The 15,512-nt window shown below is 38.1% G+C and overlaps 1 protein-coding gene across 1 annotated transcript in view; it reads left to right on the plus strand.

Annotated features, from left to right (window-relative positions):
- The window catches only part of LOC150080979 (protein grainyhead-like), a 271,124-nt gene that overhangs the window by 49,668 nt on the left and 205,944 nt on the right, over window positions 1-15,512 (plus strand). Inside the window, exon 2 of the mRNA XM_090380871.1 lies at window positions 10,774-11,007. Coding sequence (XP_090236997.1) covers window positions 10,774-11,007 — 234 coding nt within the window. The remainder of the gene's footprint in view (window positions 1-10,773; window positions 11,008-15,512) is intronic.

Below are 15,512 nucleotides of genomic sequence, written 5' to 3' on the forward strand. Positions count from 1 at the left end.
AATATCAAAGTTATTCCCTGCATCCAGTTCTTTTGTGACTGCATCATAGTATCCAGTCAAGTTGGTCAGGCAAGACTTCCCCTTAACAAAACCATGCTGTGTCTGAGCTATAACTGAAGTCTTGTCTAAATGATCTTGCAGTGCTTCTTTAACCAGTGCCTCCATTAATTTTCCTGGAACAGAAGTTAAACTCACAGGTCTATAATTACTTGTGTCAGCCTTTGATCCTCCTTTGTGAATTGGGGTCACATTTGCACATTTCCAGTCTATGGGTACCTCCCCTGAGTCCAAGGAAGCTCTCATAATTATGGCTAAGGGTTTGCTTACTTCCTTTGCTGCCTCCTTTAATATAACTGGATAGATCCCATCCACCCCGGGTGCCTTTCTTGTGTTTATCTTCAGCCGTTTCTCCTCCATTTTACTCCCAGTTATTTCAAGATTCTGTAGCTTACTGCTAGAGTTGAATACACCTCTGGCATTCCCCTTGCTGAATAACTCCTCATGTGTGAATGTCGATGCAAAATATTCATTTAGTTTGTTAGCTACCTGAGCAGGATCATCAACAGTTGACCCATCAATATCAAGTGGACCAATCTGATTCATCCCCTTCCTTCTAGAGTTTACATAAGTAAAGAACTCTTTGCTGTTTTTCTTTGCATCCCTTGCCAAGGATTTCTCGTAATCTACCTTCGCCTGCCTAACCTCCTTTGTAACTTGGTTGCATATCAACTTGTATCTATCATAGGCTTCTGTGTCATGTGTTAATTTGTAAGTATCCCATGCATTTTTCTTTTCTGCCATATGCCTCATTAGTTCATCTGACATCCATTTTGGCCTAAACCTTGAACAATATTTCTTAGTTGGTATGTAAAGCCTAGTAGCTTCCAAGATAAGTTCTTTGAATGCTTCCCATTTTGCATTTGCTGTTGGTAACATCATCAGTTGGTCCCATTGTATAGAATTTAAATACTGTCTCAGTCCATCGTAGTCGCCTTTACGGAAGCAATAACCCTTCCCTTTACCCCTAATGGTAGTTACCTCTTTGAGTAAATCCGACTTCAGCACACTGTGATCACTGCCACCTAGTGGTTCATTTATCTGCAGATTCTTAATGCATGAAGAATCACTGCTGATAATCAAATCAAGAGTATTACTCCCTCTAGTTGCCTCCCGAACATGCTGATGTAGAAAACAATCATCCAATAAATCCACAAAAGCCCTGCTAGTGTGTGAGTAACCAGCCCCCAAATTCCAGTCAATATCTGGGAAATTAAAATCTCCCATTATAAGACTCTCTGATTGATTTACTGGCCTACTCTGTTTCCCTGTACAGTTCCTTATTATACTCATCAGAGTCATTAGGCCTATAGCACACTCCTACTCTCAATTTTGATCTCCCAATGCTTATGTCACACCAAACTGACTCAACACTGCACTGTCCAGCGATGTCGACTGGCTTCACTTCCTTGGTTTTTATGTGTTTCTTAACTAATAGCATAACCCCTCCCCCCTTCCTATCCTGTCTATCCTTTCTGTAGACGTTGTACTCCCCAAATTGCAGTTCTGCATCCCTTATGTCTGTGTGACACCACGTCTCTGATATCCCAACAATATCTGCCTTTGATATTTTGAGCAATACCTCAAATTCATCAAATTTATTTACTAAACTCCTAGCATTGGTGTACACACAAGTATACCTGTATCTGTTTCTATTCTTAGCTACCCTAACACAACCCATGTGTTTACTTGTACCGCAATGGCTCCCAGCACTCTCTGAAATACCATGCATCTTGTTTTTCAGGCTTCTGCTCATTCTAATAGAAGCAGTGCAAGAATCTCTTTCACCTCTGCCTGTGGCTACTGTCAATCTATTGGTCTTTGTCTCCCCCCAAGCTAGCAGTTTTCCGACCCACCTAACATTGCCTCGAAAGCATCAGCAAATATTCTTGCACCCTTTCTGTTTAAGTGTATCCCATCCCTGTAGAAGCAATCTCTCCTGTTAACAAGTACAGTCCAGGCTGAAAAAAATTCTACCCCTTGAGCCTTGCACAATCTTTCCAGGGCCGAATTGATCGACAAGGCTCTCATCATATACTCCCTCCTATCGTGTCTGGGCAGAATTGCAGACACTTTCTAATTCTCGGCTTTTGTTCAACAGTGACCTGTACTTGTTAAGTAATTCTGCCGGTCTCCTACTCTTAATATTATTAGTGCCAACGTGTACAACTATATCACCTTTTGTGCCCTTAAAAGATGATATTCGCTCTACAACGTCATCAACCTTTGCCCCTGGCAGACATACCCTGGTCCTGTTCCACCGATCTTTTTTACAAAGCATGTTCCCTGTTTCCCTGACAATAGAGTCACCAACAACTACTAGTTCCTTCGGGACCAGCACATTCTGCCTTGGAGGTTAATGTCCAAGTTTTCAGATGATACAAAAGTTGGCAGGGTTGTTAATGACACTAATGACAGTATGCTGCTGCAGCAACATCTAGAAAAGTACAGCAAATGGGCTGAGAGGTGGCAAATGAAGTTTAACATTGACAAATGTTAAGTACTACATATGGGAAGCTGTAAACCCAGAGTAACTTATCAACTCTGTAGTACTACACTGACAGTAGTAGAGAATGTATAGCACCTGGGGGTAATTGTGCAGGCATATATGAAGTTTTCTGAGTAGTGCTGATGGTCTGCAAGAGTAGCTCATGGTGTCTTGTCAATGATATACAGGAATTTTTCTAGCATGGATAAGGAGGTGATTATCCCCTTTTATAAGGCAATGGTCAGGCCACACCTTGAGTACTGTATACAGGTCTGGAGGCCTAATTTTAAGAAGGATGGAGAACTGTTGGAACGAGTACAGAGAAGGCAACAAGATTAGTGAATGGAACAAAGGGGTGCTCTTATGAAGAAAGGCTTGAGTTTTGCAGATTACAGTGTCTGGAGACTAGGCACTTGTGAGGTGATCTGATTGAGGTGTATAAAGCATTGAATGGTTTGAGCATGCTAAATGCTGATGGGATTATTCCTTTTGCTCAGAGTAATTGCCTAAGAGGGTAAATTCAAATTGAGGAAAGACAGTTGTAGGATAGATGTGCGGAAGTTTGCCTTTAGCCAGCGGGTAGTTGATTGATGGAACAGACTTCCGTCTTTTGTTGTGGAAATTGATAGCCTAAATAAATTTAAGGCTGAGCTTGGACAGGTATTTGGAATAAACAGAGGGGTGAAATCGGAGCGTTTTTTTTTTGGCTGATGCTGCATAAGCTTGCTTTCTTGCATCGTATGCCAATGCTAATAAGTTCAGGGTCCTGAGCTGGATATCATCATTCTTCTTTTTCTTGATGATTCCTTTTGACTTCTCTCTCTCTCTCAGGTAATTCAGAAATTTTTTTTTTTTTTTTGGCTGGTGCAACATATTAGCCTCAGGCTCCCTTGCACCTTATGTATAAGTTACAGTAATAATAAGTTACAACTTAATTTTCATAGGGCCTGTGTTTTATCAGTAATTTTGGTGGAAATATCATAATGTGTTGTACTACATCATAACAGTTAAAATTAATTACTGAGTTCAGTATTTTAAGTTGTAGTGAATAAATACTCCAAAGGTCCTGATCACATAGGTTAACTCATTTCTGTATTTGTCTAACATTCAGGTTAGCATTCCCTGTTAGCAAAATTCCCATATATTATGACAAAACCCTGTGAGCTGGCCCAGCAGCATTTCTGAACTGTTCAGAGAACTTCATATCTGACTGCACAATTTCTGCTGAATCTTTTCATTTTCTGCTACTCCGAGTAGTCAGTAGCATTATTTGAAACGTAATAGGCATAGTACGAAGTAGTATGGCATCATTATATTCTTATCTCTTAGTTCTTGTGGTGTTTTAAAATTAAATTTAAACTAAAACAATTAAAATAAATTACGGGAATGTGTTGGCTTGGAGGAGACCCATCGATGGCAATTCTCTTGTGAATCAGAGCTGCATACAGTACTTGTCGCTTTTTTTGCTGAGTTATCTGTAGTGGGACATGATATGGCCAAAGGGGTGTCTTTGTGTGCTTTTGTTGCAGAGAGCTTGAGGATATTAAATACCAATTCAGTGTTCTGATGGACTTAAGAAACAGGTTTGATGTCCTCAAAGAAATTAAAAAGAGGACCCCATCCACCACGACCCCAAAACTACACTCATGCATCGTACAAGGCTAACAAATCCTCCTTGGCAGAAAGCCCTAGTCCCACAGGAAGTAGCTATTGTAAGCAACTATTGTCAGTGAAATGGGAAATATATTTTGAAAAAAGGATAAATGTGATCAGACCAGGATATGTCTGCCAAGGGCTGAAGTTGACAATGTAGAGTAGCAATCATATTTAAGGGTACAAAAGGCGATACTGTTGTAGATTAGTACTAATGATACTAATAATTATTAGCATTATTGATATTCAGAGTAGGAGAGTTAAGGATTTACTTAACAAGTACAGAGCAACATTGTGAGAAAGTTGTGAGTTATGATTAAATTTGTAAGTGCCTGCAATTTTGCTCTGACAGGATAAGAGGGAGTTTGTGATGAGAGCCTTGTCAATCAGTTCAGCTCTGAAGAGACTGTGTAAGGCTCATGGGGTGGAATTTTTCTCAATATGGTCCATGCTTGTTGACAGGAGTGACTGTTTTTACAGGGATGGAATACTTTTAAATAGAAGGGGTACAGAATATTTGCTGATGCAAATATTCATGAATATTTTCTGTTGAAGCAGTGTTAGGTTAATTGGAAAACTGCTAGCTTAGGGGTGGATATGCAGATTAATAGATTAATGACAGCCACAGAAAAAGGGAAAGCGATTCTTGCAGTACTTCTATTAGACATGTTGAATGCAATTTTTTGGGGATTACAAAGCCTGCTAGAGGTTCTCATGAGACACACAGGCATATGGGCTATGTTAGAGCAGAAACAGGTGTATCTGTACTTGCATATACACTGTGGTAACAGATTTGATTAATTTGAAGTACTGGTTAAGTCATCAAACGTGGATGTTTTTGGGATATCGGAAACATACCAAAAGGATGTGGAATTTGAATATGGTGAGTCAGTAGCATAACTACCCTTTTTCAGGCCCAGAGGCAAAGAACATGTTCAGGGCTCCTACTTAATTAATGAAAATTGCAAAAAGAGCAGACAGCCAAAAACGCCGAGCACCTAAAGGACCCGGGCGTGGAGGCAATTGCCTTGCCTGCCTACATGGTAGTTATGCCACTGTGGTGAGTACAGTGTACAGAAAAGGATATGTATCTATGTGTTTTTCTAAGGCAGATTGCTCTGGAAGAGATGTTCATGAATATTTTCTGTTGAAGCAGTGTGTAAACAGTGAGTCAGATCCACTGTGTAAACCAGTGCTGCATACAGATCTCTTTAAGTATAGTCATGTGAGTAAAGTGTTGTTTGTGAAGTGTAATGTTGGGTAATGTTGTGATGTCAGTTGGTTACTTAGCTACCAGGAAGCAAGTAACTGACCAGAAGACTTCCTGGCACTTGTCCTTGTCACGAGGAGGAATTCTTTGACTAACATATGCTGAATGTCCTGAAAAGATAGGGGCAAACAAGAGAAACTCCAGCACCAGCAAGCCAATGCCAGCTCACACATGCCAAAACTTTTATACATTACAGAGAAAAGAATGAAACAGAAGAAGAGAATAAAAGGGTAATGGAATAGTAGATAAATCCTGCACTGCCCAAAGCCAGTATCAGCATGAAAAAAAAAAAAAAAAAAAAAAAAAAAATAAAATAAAGTAACAAAAAAAATAAATAAAATAAAAATTCCTACTCCAAACATATCAGGGCTAGCAGTAAAGATAGCACTGACTTCAACAGATGCAGTGATCGCCAGAGAAGTATTTAAGTTCTAAAATAGTTTATTGGAGGGTATTAGTAGTGTCAAATGATGCAAAAAAGCAAGTCTATACAGCATCAGTCAAAAAAAAAAAAAAAAAACCCACTTCACCTATCCATCCTCTCAACAGTTTGCCCACTTTTTCCTTGAATTTATTCATTCTATCCACTTCCACAGCAACGTATGGAAGCTTGTTCCAGTAATCAACCGAAGGCAAACCTCTGCACATCTGTTCTGCAACTATCCTTCTTCAATTTGAACCTGTGTCCTCATGTGCTTACTCACAGCAAGAGGAAGAATATCATCAACATTGAGTTTGCTTAAGCCATTCAACTGTAAACATCTCACTCAGATCACTTTGTAGGTGCCTAAGTTCCAGATGCTGCAATTTTCAGAACTGACCAATTCCCCTCACCAATCTTTTTGTCCTTCTCTGTACTGTTCCAGCACAGCAGCTCTACTTCCTTCCTAAAATAAGTCCTCCAGACCTGTATGCAGAATTCAAGATGTGGCCTGACCATTGCCTTATACAATGGAATAATCACCTCCTTATCCCTGTTAGCAAAATTCCTGTATATTATTGACTAAACCCTGTGAGCTATCCCGGCAGCATTTCTGAACTGTTCAGAGAACTTCATATCTGACTGCACAATTACTGCCAAATCTTTTCATTTTCTGCTACTCTGAGTGTAGTTCCATATGGTTGGTATGTTAATCTGGAGTTATTTCTACCCATATGCAGTACTGTACTTTGCATTTGCCAAGATTAAACTTCAGTTGTGATTTCTCAGCCTATCTGCTTAATTTTTCTAGATCCTCTTGTAGTAGCATACCGTCATTAACCACCCTGACAACCTTTGTATCATTTGCAAACATGGACACTAAGCCTGATATGTCTTCATCAATATCATTAATAAATATAGATAGCAATAATGGGCTCAACACCAAAACCTGGGGGACTCCACTAATAACATTAGTCCATGAAGAGTAGTGTCTATTGATAAATAATCACCCTCTGTCTTCTGCCATCCCTTTATAGCAGTAACTTGCCCTTAATGCCACACTGCTCCAATTTGTACAGCAGTCTTTTATTTGCAACAGTATCAATGACTTTCCTGAAATCCAAGTGTATGATATCAAAATTATGTTTTGCATCCAGTTCCTTTGTGCCTGCAACATGGTATCCAATCAAATTGGTCAGACAAGATAACAAACATGCTGTGACTGAAGTATAAGTGCACTCCTGTATAGATAATCCTGCATCACTTCTTTTATGACTCCATTAATCTTGAAACAGAAGTTAAAACTTACAGTTCTGTAATTACTCATTTCAACCTTTGATCCCCCCCTTTGTGAATTGGGGATACATTCGCACTCTCCATTCTGCAGGGACCTCCCCTAAATCCAAGGATGTTCTTGAAATTACAGATAAGGGTTTCTTTACTTCCTTCGCTGCCTCCCTTAATATATTTGGTTAGCTCCCATCCAACCCAGGTGCCTTTCTTATGTTCAACAATTTCTCCTCCACTTTCCTCTCAGTTATTACAAAATCATTCAGCTCCCTGTTAGAATTTGATAAACTTCTGGCATTCACTTACTTAAATAATTCCTCATGTGTGAATGTAAATGCAAAATATTTATTCAGTTTGTTGTCAGCAACCTGAGCAGAATCATCAACAGTTGAATCATTGATATTAAGTATGCCAATGTACTTTAAATATACAGTAAACCCTCGATTTAATGAACCCCGATATAGCAGATTTCGGATTTAACGGAGCGGACAAATAATAATACAGTAATGTACATATTAATCTTGGCCATGTTATTTTTTTTTTAGGTTATACAAGACCTTAGTGTTATCATTAATTAAAAATTAATTATAATTACCTATTTCCATTATTGTTTTGATAATTTACTACCTACTTTTATTTTTATAATCAAATTCAGGAAATTGTTTTTTATTTTCTGAAAACGTGTCCAAATAGTTGTTTTCCCAGATAACAGATAAGAGCAATCAATGACTTGCAAGCTGAACGGGTGCCTCCGTAGCCAGGTGGGCAGGAGCAGCAGTGCGTAACACACGCTTCTTGATTAGACCGGGGTTTGAGCCCGTGATCACCAAATACGGAGGATGCAGAAAGGTCAGGGAATGACCACCATATGTCCCCGGAGCAATATGGCCTTAGTTGCTAATGCTCCTAAAAACCAAATAACAAACGACACCGAGCTGAATGTGACCGGGACACTAAACTGCAGGTCTATCGACTTGCTTTGTTTCGGTCTCAGTCTGCCTCAAGCTATCGTGCCGTCAGGTTGTATCCAGAGTGTTTCTGTGATTTCTGAATTGTGACTTTATGTATTAAATAATTTTGCAATCCTTACAATTTAAAATGGCATCAAGTGATAGAGGAGTTAAAAGAAAGTGTGTGAACTTAAATTTGGCACAGAAATTAGAGCTAATTGAGAAATTGGAACAAGGCGTCTCGGTAGCATGTGTTTGTGAAATTTACAGTGTAAAAAAAATAAACTGTTTCTGATATCTGTAAATCAAAGACCAAATTGCAACATAATTTTATATTGTACAGTACTGAATATTGTATTAAAGCTTTTTTTTTACATTAAGAAAAATAAAAAATTCCCCCCTCCCAGGTCATCAATTAAAGGACTTTGGGCATTAACGGGCAGTCCTTCTCCCCTATTAGTCTGTTAAATCGAGGGTTTACTGTACTTTAATAAACAAAAATTAAATAGACAGTAGTCAGTATGTTATTGTAAGCTTTTTTTTTTCATTGCAGTTGTTTTTATTTGGTTTTTGCTTAAATATTATTATTAGTGGCATATGATGCAAGGAGCAAGCTTATAAGGCATCAGCCAAAAAAAAAAAAAAACCCCACATCAATTGTCCACACCCTCCAGTATTTTTTTATTTATTTTTTTTTGCCTAGTTTTTCCTTGAATTTATTTCAACAGTCAACTGGCTAAAGATAAACCTCTTCCTCCTTATAGTACATCAGTTTTTTGCCTTCTCAATCCATTCAAAGCCTTCATCAGATCACTTCGCAGGTGCCTAGTCTTAAGATACTGCACTTTGCAGAACTGAGGCCTGTCTTTGTGACAAAACCCCTTTCATTCCCTTCACTAATCTCATTATCCTTTTCTGCATCATTTAACAATTTCATTGCTCTTCTCTGCATCCGTTCCAGCAGATCTATGTTCTTCCTAAAATTAGGTATCCTGACCTGTATGCAGTACTCATGATACAGCCTGACCATTGCCTTATACAATAGGTTAATTATTTCCTTGTCCCTGCTAGCAAAGTTCCTCTATATCATAAACAAAACTCCATGAGCTGTCCTGCCAGCCTTTTGCATTGCTCAGACAACTTCATATCTGGCTGGACAATTATTCTCAGATCTTTTTCATTTTCCACTACCACTATCTGAGTGTAGTACGACAGTTGGTACATTAATCTGGGATTACTGTTATCCATATGCAGTACTGTACCTTGCATTTATCAATCTTAAACTTCAACTGTCATTTCTCAGCTCATTGGGCTAATTTGTTTAGATCTTGTTGTGGCAACTTACCCTGGCCGACCAGGCTAGCCGGGTGGGTAAAGTGCCTGTCTGGCAACCCAAAGGTCGCGGGTTTGAATTGTGCCTCGGGCTTGGATCAGAGTAGAAAATGCAAAAACCTTGGGAGGTGCAATATGGCCACAGAAGCCAATGTGCCAACAACTAACCAAAAAAAAAAAGAAAAAAAAAGAAAGAAAAAACAACTTATCCTGATTACTGCCATTAACCATCCTGCCAATCTCTGTATCTTCAAACTTAGACATTAAGGCTGATGTACCTTCATCAATATCATTAATAAATATAGAAAACAAGAATGTGTCCAGCACTGAACTCTAGGGGACTCTGCTAATAACATTAGCCCATGAAGAGCGGTGTCCATTAATAAACTGTCTGTATTTTCCCATTCCAACACCCCTTTATCTAGAGCAGTAACTTGTCCTTAATGCTGCACTGCTCCAGTTTGTACAACAGTCGTTTATGAGCAACAGCATCAAAAGCGTTCCTGAAATCCAGGTATGTGATATCAAATTATTTTTTCATCCAGTTCCTTTGTTACTATATTATGATATCCAGTAAAATTGGATAGACAATATTGTCCCTCAATAAATCCATGCTATGACTGCAGTATAAGATTCCTGTCAAGATGATCCTGCATTACTTCTTTAGTCAGAGACTCCATTATTTTCTTGGGAACAAGTTAAGCTAACAGGTCTGTAATTACTCATGTCACCCTTTAATCCCTGTTTGTGAATTGGGGATACATTTGTACATATCAAGATTTGGAGAGGTCCATAAGGACCTCTCCTGAATCTAAAGATACTCCCATAATTATATGCTCTTGTTTGTCATCTTCAGAAGTGACACTGATCTTATTAATATCATTATCCTTTGATTCTTTAAGAACTACTGTGCCCGAAGCATACCACAGCTTGGCATATTTTCAGTTTAGCAGAAATTTACCCCAGGGGCTCATTGGCTGGTGAGTATGGGCTTGGCACACATTATTCTCTTTCTTGGTGATTCCCTTCTACTTTTGATTCTCTCTCTCTCTCACTCAGGGTAACTCGGAAAATATATTTTTTGGCTGGTTCAGCAAAAGCCTCAGGCTTCCTTGCACCATATGACTAATAATAACAATATTGAGAAGGGGGTATTGACTTTTGAAATATGTTGATGCAAATTTTTAAGTGAATGTTTGTAAAATGGGGAGTTGGTCTATTTTTTTTATAGATGACAGTGATCAGAAACTGATGTTTGTTAATTTCGTTATGTACTGCATTGTTATTTTGCATTGATTGTGATTTATTTCAGTTTAGTGGAACAAGAAGAAACAGATGCTAGTGCATCGGAACGTTTAAGCAGCATCAGTGAGGAGAGTTGGAGGCAGTATTACCAGAATTCTCTAAATGCAATTAGTAATACCTCTGAGCAACAAGAAGAAAGTTCCACCGTAAATGTTCTCTACCATTCCTATAAACTCCCTCCACTCATCAAGTTTGGAAAAGGCCTTGTTGATAGATGTGGTCCTCTTCCAGCAATATGGAGGTAATGTATATACACTGTGCATTTGTTTTATTAATCAAGTCTTGTTTGAAAGAGTAGTTTGTCCCACTAAATTCAGATTGTCCAAGTCATAGTTGTGGGAGTTTCACATTAGAATAAATCTTTACACATGCTTAGATGGAACTCTACTCTTCTTCCAGATCATCTATGCTACTAAATTTATAGTAGCATAAGATTAATATTATGCTGTAAATTTTAAGATCAGTTTACTTAGCATAAATTATAAACGCACATTCGGTGATAGCTTTTAATTTGCGTAGTATCATATGTCTGTAACATAAATCTCAATTTTAGTGTTATGGTACATGATATATTTTATAAATAACCTTGGAAAACAATATTCATTGAAAAAGCAACATTTATTTTCTGTGCAGTGATCATTCTTCTTATGTTATGAATCTATTGCCTTAGTTTGTCTCATCACAGCAAATAAACAACAGTTCCTAAAAAAAGAAATAGAATGCATTTATTTGGTAATTTTTTTTTTTTTTGGCTGATGCTTTATAAGCTTGCTTTCTTGCATAATTTGCTAATACTAATATATACTATACCCAATAATCTCTTTTAGAGATTTACTTCAGCAGTGATAGTGCCCACCTGTCTATTGTTTGGCAGGCAGGTGGACTCGATCACTACTCTGCTTGAAAACTTAGTGATGATTAAATTCACAATATGAGGAAAAATATCACAATATGAGAAAATCTGTTAAATCCATTTGGTGTATAGGTCAACATGATAGTGTAGATCAACCTTTCTGAGCTATTGGCATTCTATTCACCGTTCTTCTCCATACCATTGCATTTTCTGTTAGATCCGTAGCCCTAACCAGAGTATGCACTTTGTCAATTTATCATCTTCGTGGTCTGTGTCTAGGCCTCACTTTTCATTTTTGTTTTGAATATATGTTTAGTTAATCTTCCTTCTCCCATACCACTTTAGGTAATTTAGAGCCCACAAGTTTGCCTCACTCACCTTTAATTTGATATTTAGCACTCCTGGTTTTTTTTTTTCTTATTTCTTCATTTGTATTATGGTCTTTTAATTACTTTTTTTTTTTTAAATTTATTTCTAAAGTTTCTGATATTTGATTAAATTCATTATCTTACCCGGCTTGTTAGCTTCCAGTCTGTTTGTTTGTTATTTGGTTTTTAGGAGCATTAGCAACTAATGCCATATTGCTCCGGGAATATGCGGTGGTCATTCCCCGATCTTTCCGCATCCTCCGTATTTCGTAGTCATGGGCTCGAACCCCGGTATAATCAAGAAGCGTGTGCTATGCACTGCTGCTCCTGCCCACCTGCCTACGGATGTGCCAGTTTAAAACAGCCTCAAAAACTGTGTTATAACAGTTAATTTTCAGCCTTTTTTTAAACTGTGGAGTTGTTAAAATTCCTGATGGAATAGTGCTAGAATTTCGTGCAAATTTTATCATGGAATTGGAATTCCCATTTTCCCAAAAAAAAAAGAACAAAGCAAAACAAGACAGGCAGAAGTCCATCATTCATAAAAAAATAATCCGATCAGTCTTCCTTAACTAAATATAAATAATGTGTAAATTCCAGTAAAACTGCAGAATGTTATTTAGCAGTTCTGATGAACTCAGAAATTTACCTGTTCAAGTTAGCTCTGTAGGAGTTGTGTGCAGGAAACTTCTCTGGCACCACAAGTTTCTCCCTGCTTTAGAAATTATACTATGTCCTGGTGAGATCGAAACTTGTAGTCTACTGCTCATGGTGGTGTAGTAGTTCTTATTAAATCTCTCTTGCCTTCTAGACACATTCAATTACAAAGCTCCTTAGAAGTTGGGGCAGTCTGTATAGTAGTATAAATATTAATAATCCTTATTTATTTTTTCGTTTCACCAATCCCATTCTTACTCCCACACAGTACAGTATTTGACAATCTTATCACACAGCTCTCATTTCCTATCTCTTTCTCTGGCAATTTCATTGCCTTCCACAATGGTTGCCTTCCACTGTGGGGGCTACTCTACCATGGGCACAAGGGGCCCAGTTGATTGAAGCATTCCTGGATGATCACAACCTAACTCTGTTAAATTTTGACTCTCCAACCCATATTCACCTACCTACTGGATGAATCTCTGCTATAAATATATCCATTTGTTGATCATTAATTTTCCAAGCATGGGGTAATCAGAGGCATACTGGGTCAAAAATTCTTACCTAGTAAAACTTGTAGAGGCCTCATACTAGTGTTAGCCATATTGTTTATGTCCAAAATCACACTGGCCTCCACCAGCCCACCAGGGTATCCCCGGTAAGTCTCATGGCCAGTCTGCCTCTGGGGGTAATCATTGTTGTGGAATGACTCATTCTGCAGTGACCATTTCTCCATCTATTTACCTTAAACCAGTGCTGAAAGTAAGCCAGTCTGGTCTAGTACAACAGTAAAACATTTTTGTTAGTATTGGCATACCGGTAAAAGTATTTTGGATAATTTTTCTAATAAAATGTTCAGCATGACATGATTTATTAAAGAATATTTTTAAAATTTATTGTTTTATTATTATCATTATTTTGGAACCCAAAGTTTTTTTTTAAAAATTATATTCAAAATATTAATAATATCATAGCGATTGCCACAACATTATTGTGAGACTATAAAAAAAAAAAAAAGGTAGAATACTTGTAAGAAAAAAATTTACTTTCACTATAGAGAACATGTGCAACATCAGTCCACTGCTGTAACTGTTTACATAGCCAATCACATACTAGCTGCAGCTGATATTGCAACCTAAACAGAAATAGTTATACAAATAAAAAATCTCAATATCGTTATAATAATAGTAGTAGTAGAAGTAGTGGCAAATGAATAAAGAAAGCAAGCATATGAGCTTATGCAGCATCAGCATTCAGCATGCTCAACCCATTCAAGGCCTTATACACCTCAATCAGATCACCTCGCAGGTGCCTAGTCTCCAACTGCTGCAATTTGCAGAACTTAAGCCTCTCCTGGTAAGAGGATCCCTTCATTCTCCTCACCAATCTTGTTGCCCTTCTCTGTACACACTCAAGCAAATCTACATTCTTCCTAAAATGAGGCCTCTAGACCTGCATGCAGTACTCAAGGCATGGCCTGACCATTGCCTTATACAGAGGGACAATCACCTCCTTTTCCCTGATAACAAAATTCCTGTATGTCATTGACAATACCCCATGGCCTGCCCTGGCAGCCTGTCTGCATTGCTCAGAAAACTTCATATCTGACTGCACAATTACTCCCAGGTCTTTTTAATTTTCTACCTCCTTAAGTGTAGTACCACACAGTTGGTACATTTCTCTGGGGTTACTTCTCCATATACAGTACTTTGCATTTTTCAATGTTAAACTTCAGTTGCCACTTCTCAGCCCATCTGCCCAAATTTTCTAGATCCTGTTGCAGTAACACACTGCAATTACTGTCATTAACAACCCTGCTAACCTTTGTATCATCTGCAAACTTCGATACTAAGCCTGATATACCTTCAACAATATCATTGATAAATATACAAAACAACAGTGGACCCAACACTGAACCCTGTGGAACTCCACTAATAACATTAGTCCACAAAGAGCAGCACCCATTGATTACCACCCTCTGTCTTCTCCCACTCAACCATCCTTTTATCCATTGTAGCAACTTACCCTTAATACCATTCTGCTCCAATTTGTACAGTAGTCTTCCATGCATAACAGTGTCAGAAGCTTTCCTGAAATCCAAGTATATGATATCAAAATTATTTTTTGCATCCAGTTCCTTTGTAACCACATCATAAGATCCAATCAAATTTGTCAGAGAAGACTCCCTTAACAAACCCATGCTGTGTCTGAATTATTGCTGAAGTCTTATCTAGATGATCCTGCAATGCATCTTTAACCAGTGACTCCATTATTTTACCCGGAACAGAAGTTAAACTAACTGGTCTGTAATTACTCGTGTCACCCTTCGATCTACCCTTTGTGAATTGGGGACTCATTTGCACATCTCCAGTCCATGGGGACCTCCCCTGAGTCTAAGGATGCTCTCATAATTATGGCTAAGGGTTTGCTTACTTCCTTTGTCACCTCTTTTAATATAACTGGATAGATCCCATCCACCCCAGGTGCCTTTCTGATGTTTAACTTCAACAATTTCTCCTCCACTTTGTTCTCAGTTATTACAAAATCATTAAGCACACTGTTACAATTTGATAAACCTTGTGGCATTTTCAAACCTTAATAACTCCTCATGTGTGAATGTAGATGCAAAATACTCATTCAGTTTGTTTGCTATCTGAGCAGGATCATCAACAGTCGAACCATCGATGTCAAGTGGACCAATCAGATTCATCCCCTTCCTTTTAGAGTTTATATAAGTAAAGAAATCCTTGCTGTTTTTCTTAGCATCCTTTGCCAAAGATTTCTCATAATCTGCCTTCGCCTGCCTAACCTCCTTTGTGACTTGATTACAGACTAGCTTATATATATCATAGGCTTCTGTGTTGCCTG

The sequence above is a fragment of the Mastigoproctus giganteus genome, chromosome 9, assembly GCF_048544385.1.
Source record: "Mastigoproctus giganteus isolate SK-2022 chromosome 9, ASM4854438v1, whole genome shotgun sequence".
Classification (NCBI taxonomy): domain Eukaryota; kingdom Metazoa; phylum Arthropoda; class Arachnida; order Uropygi; family Thelyphonidae; genus Mastigoproctus; species Mastigoproctus giganteus.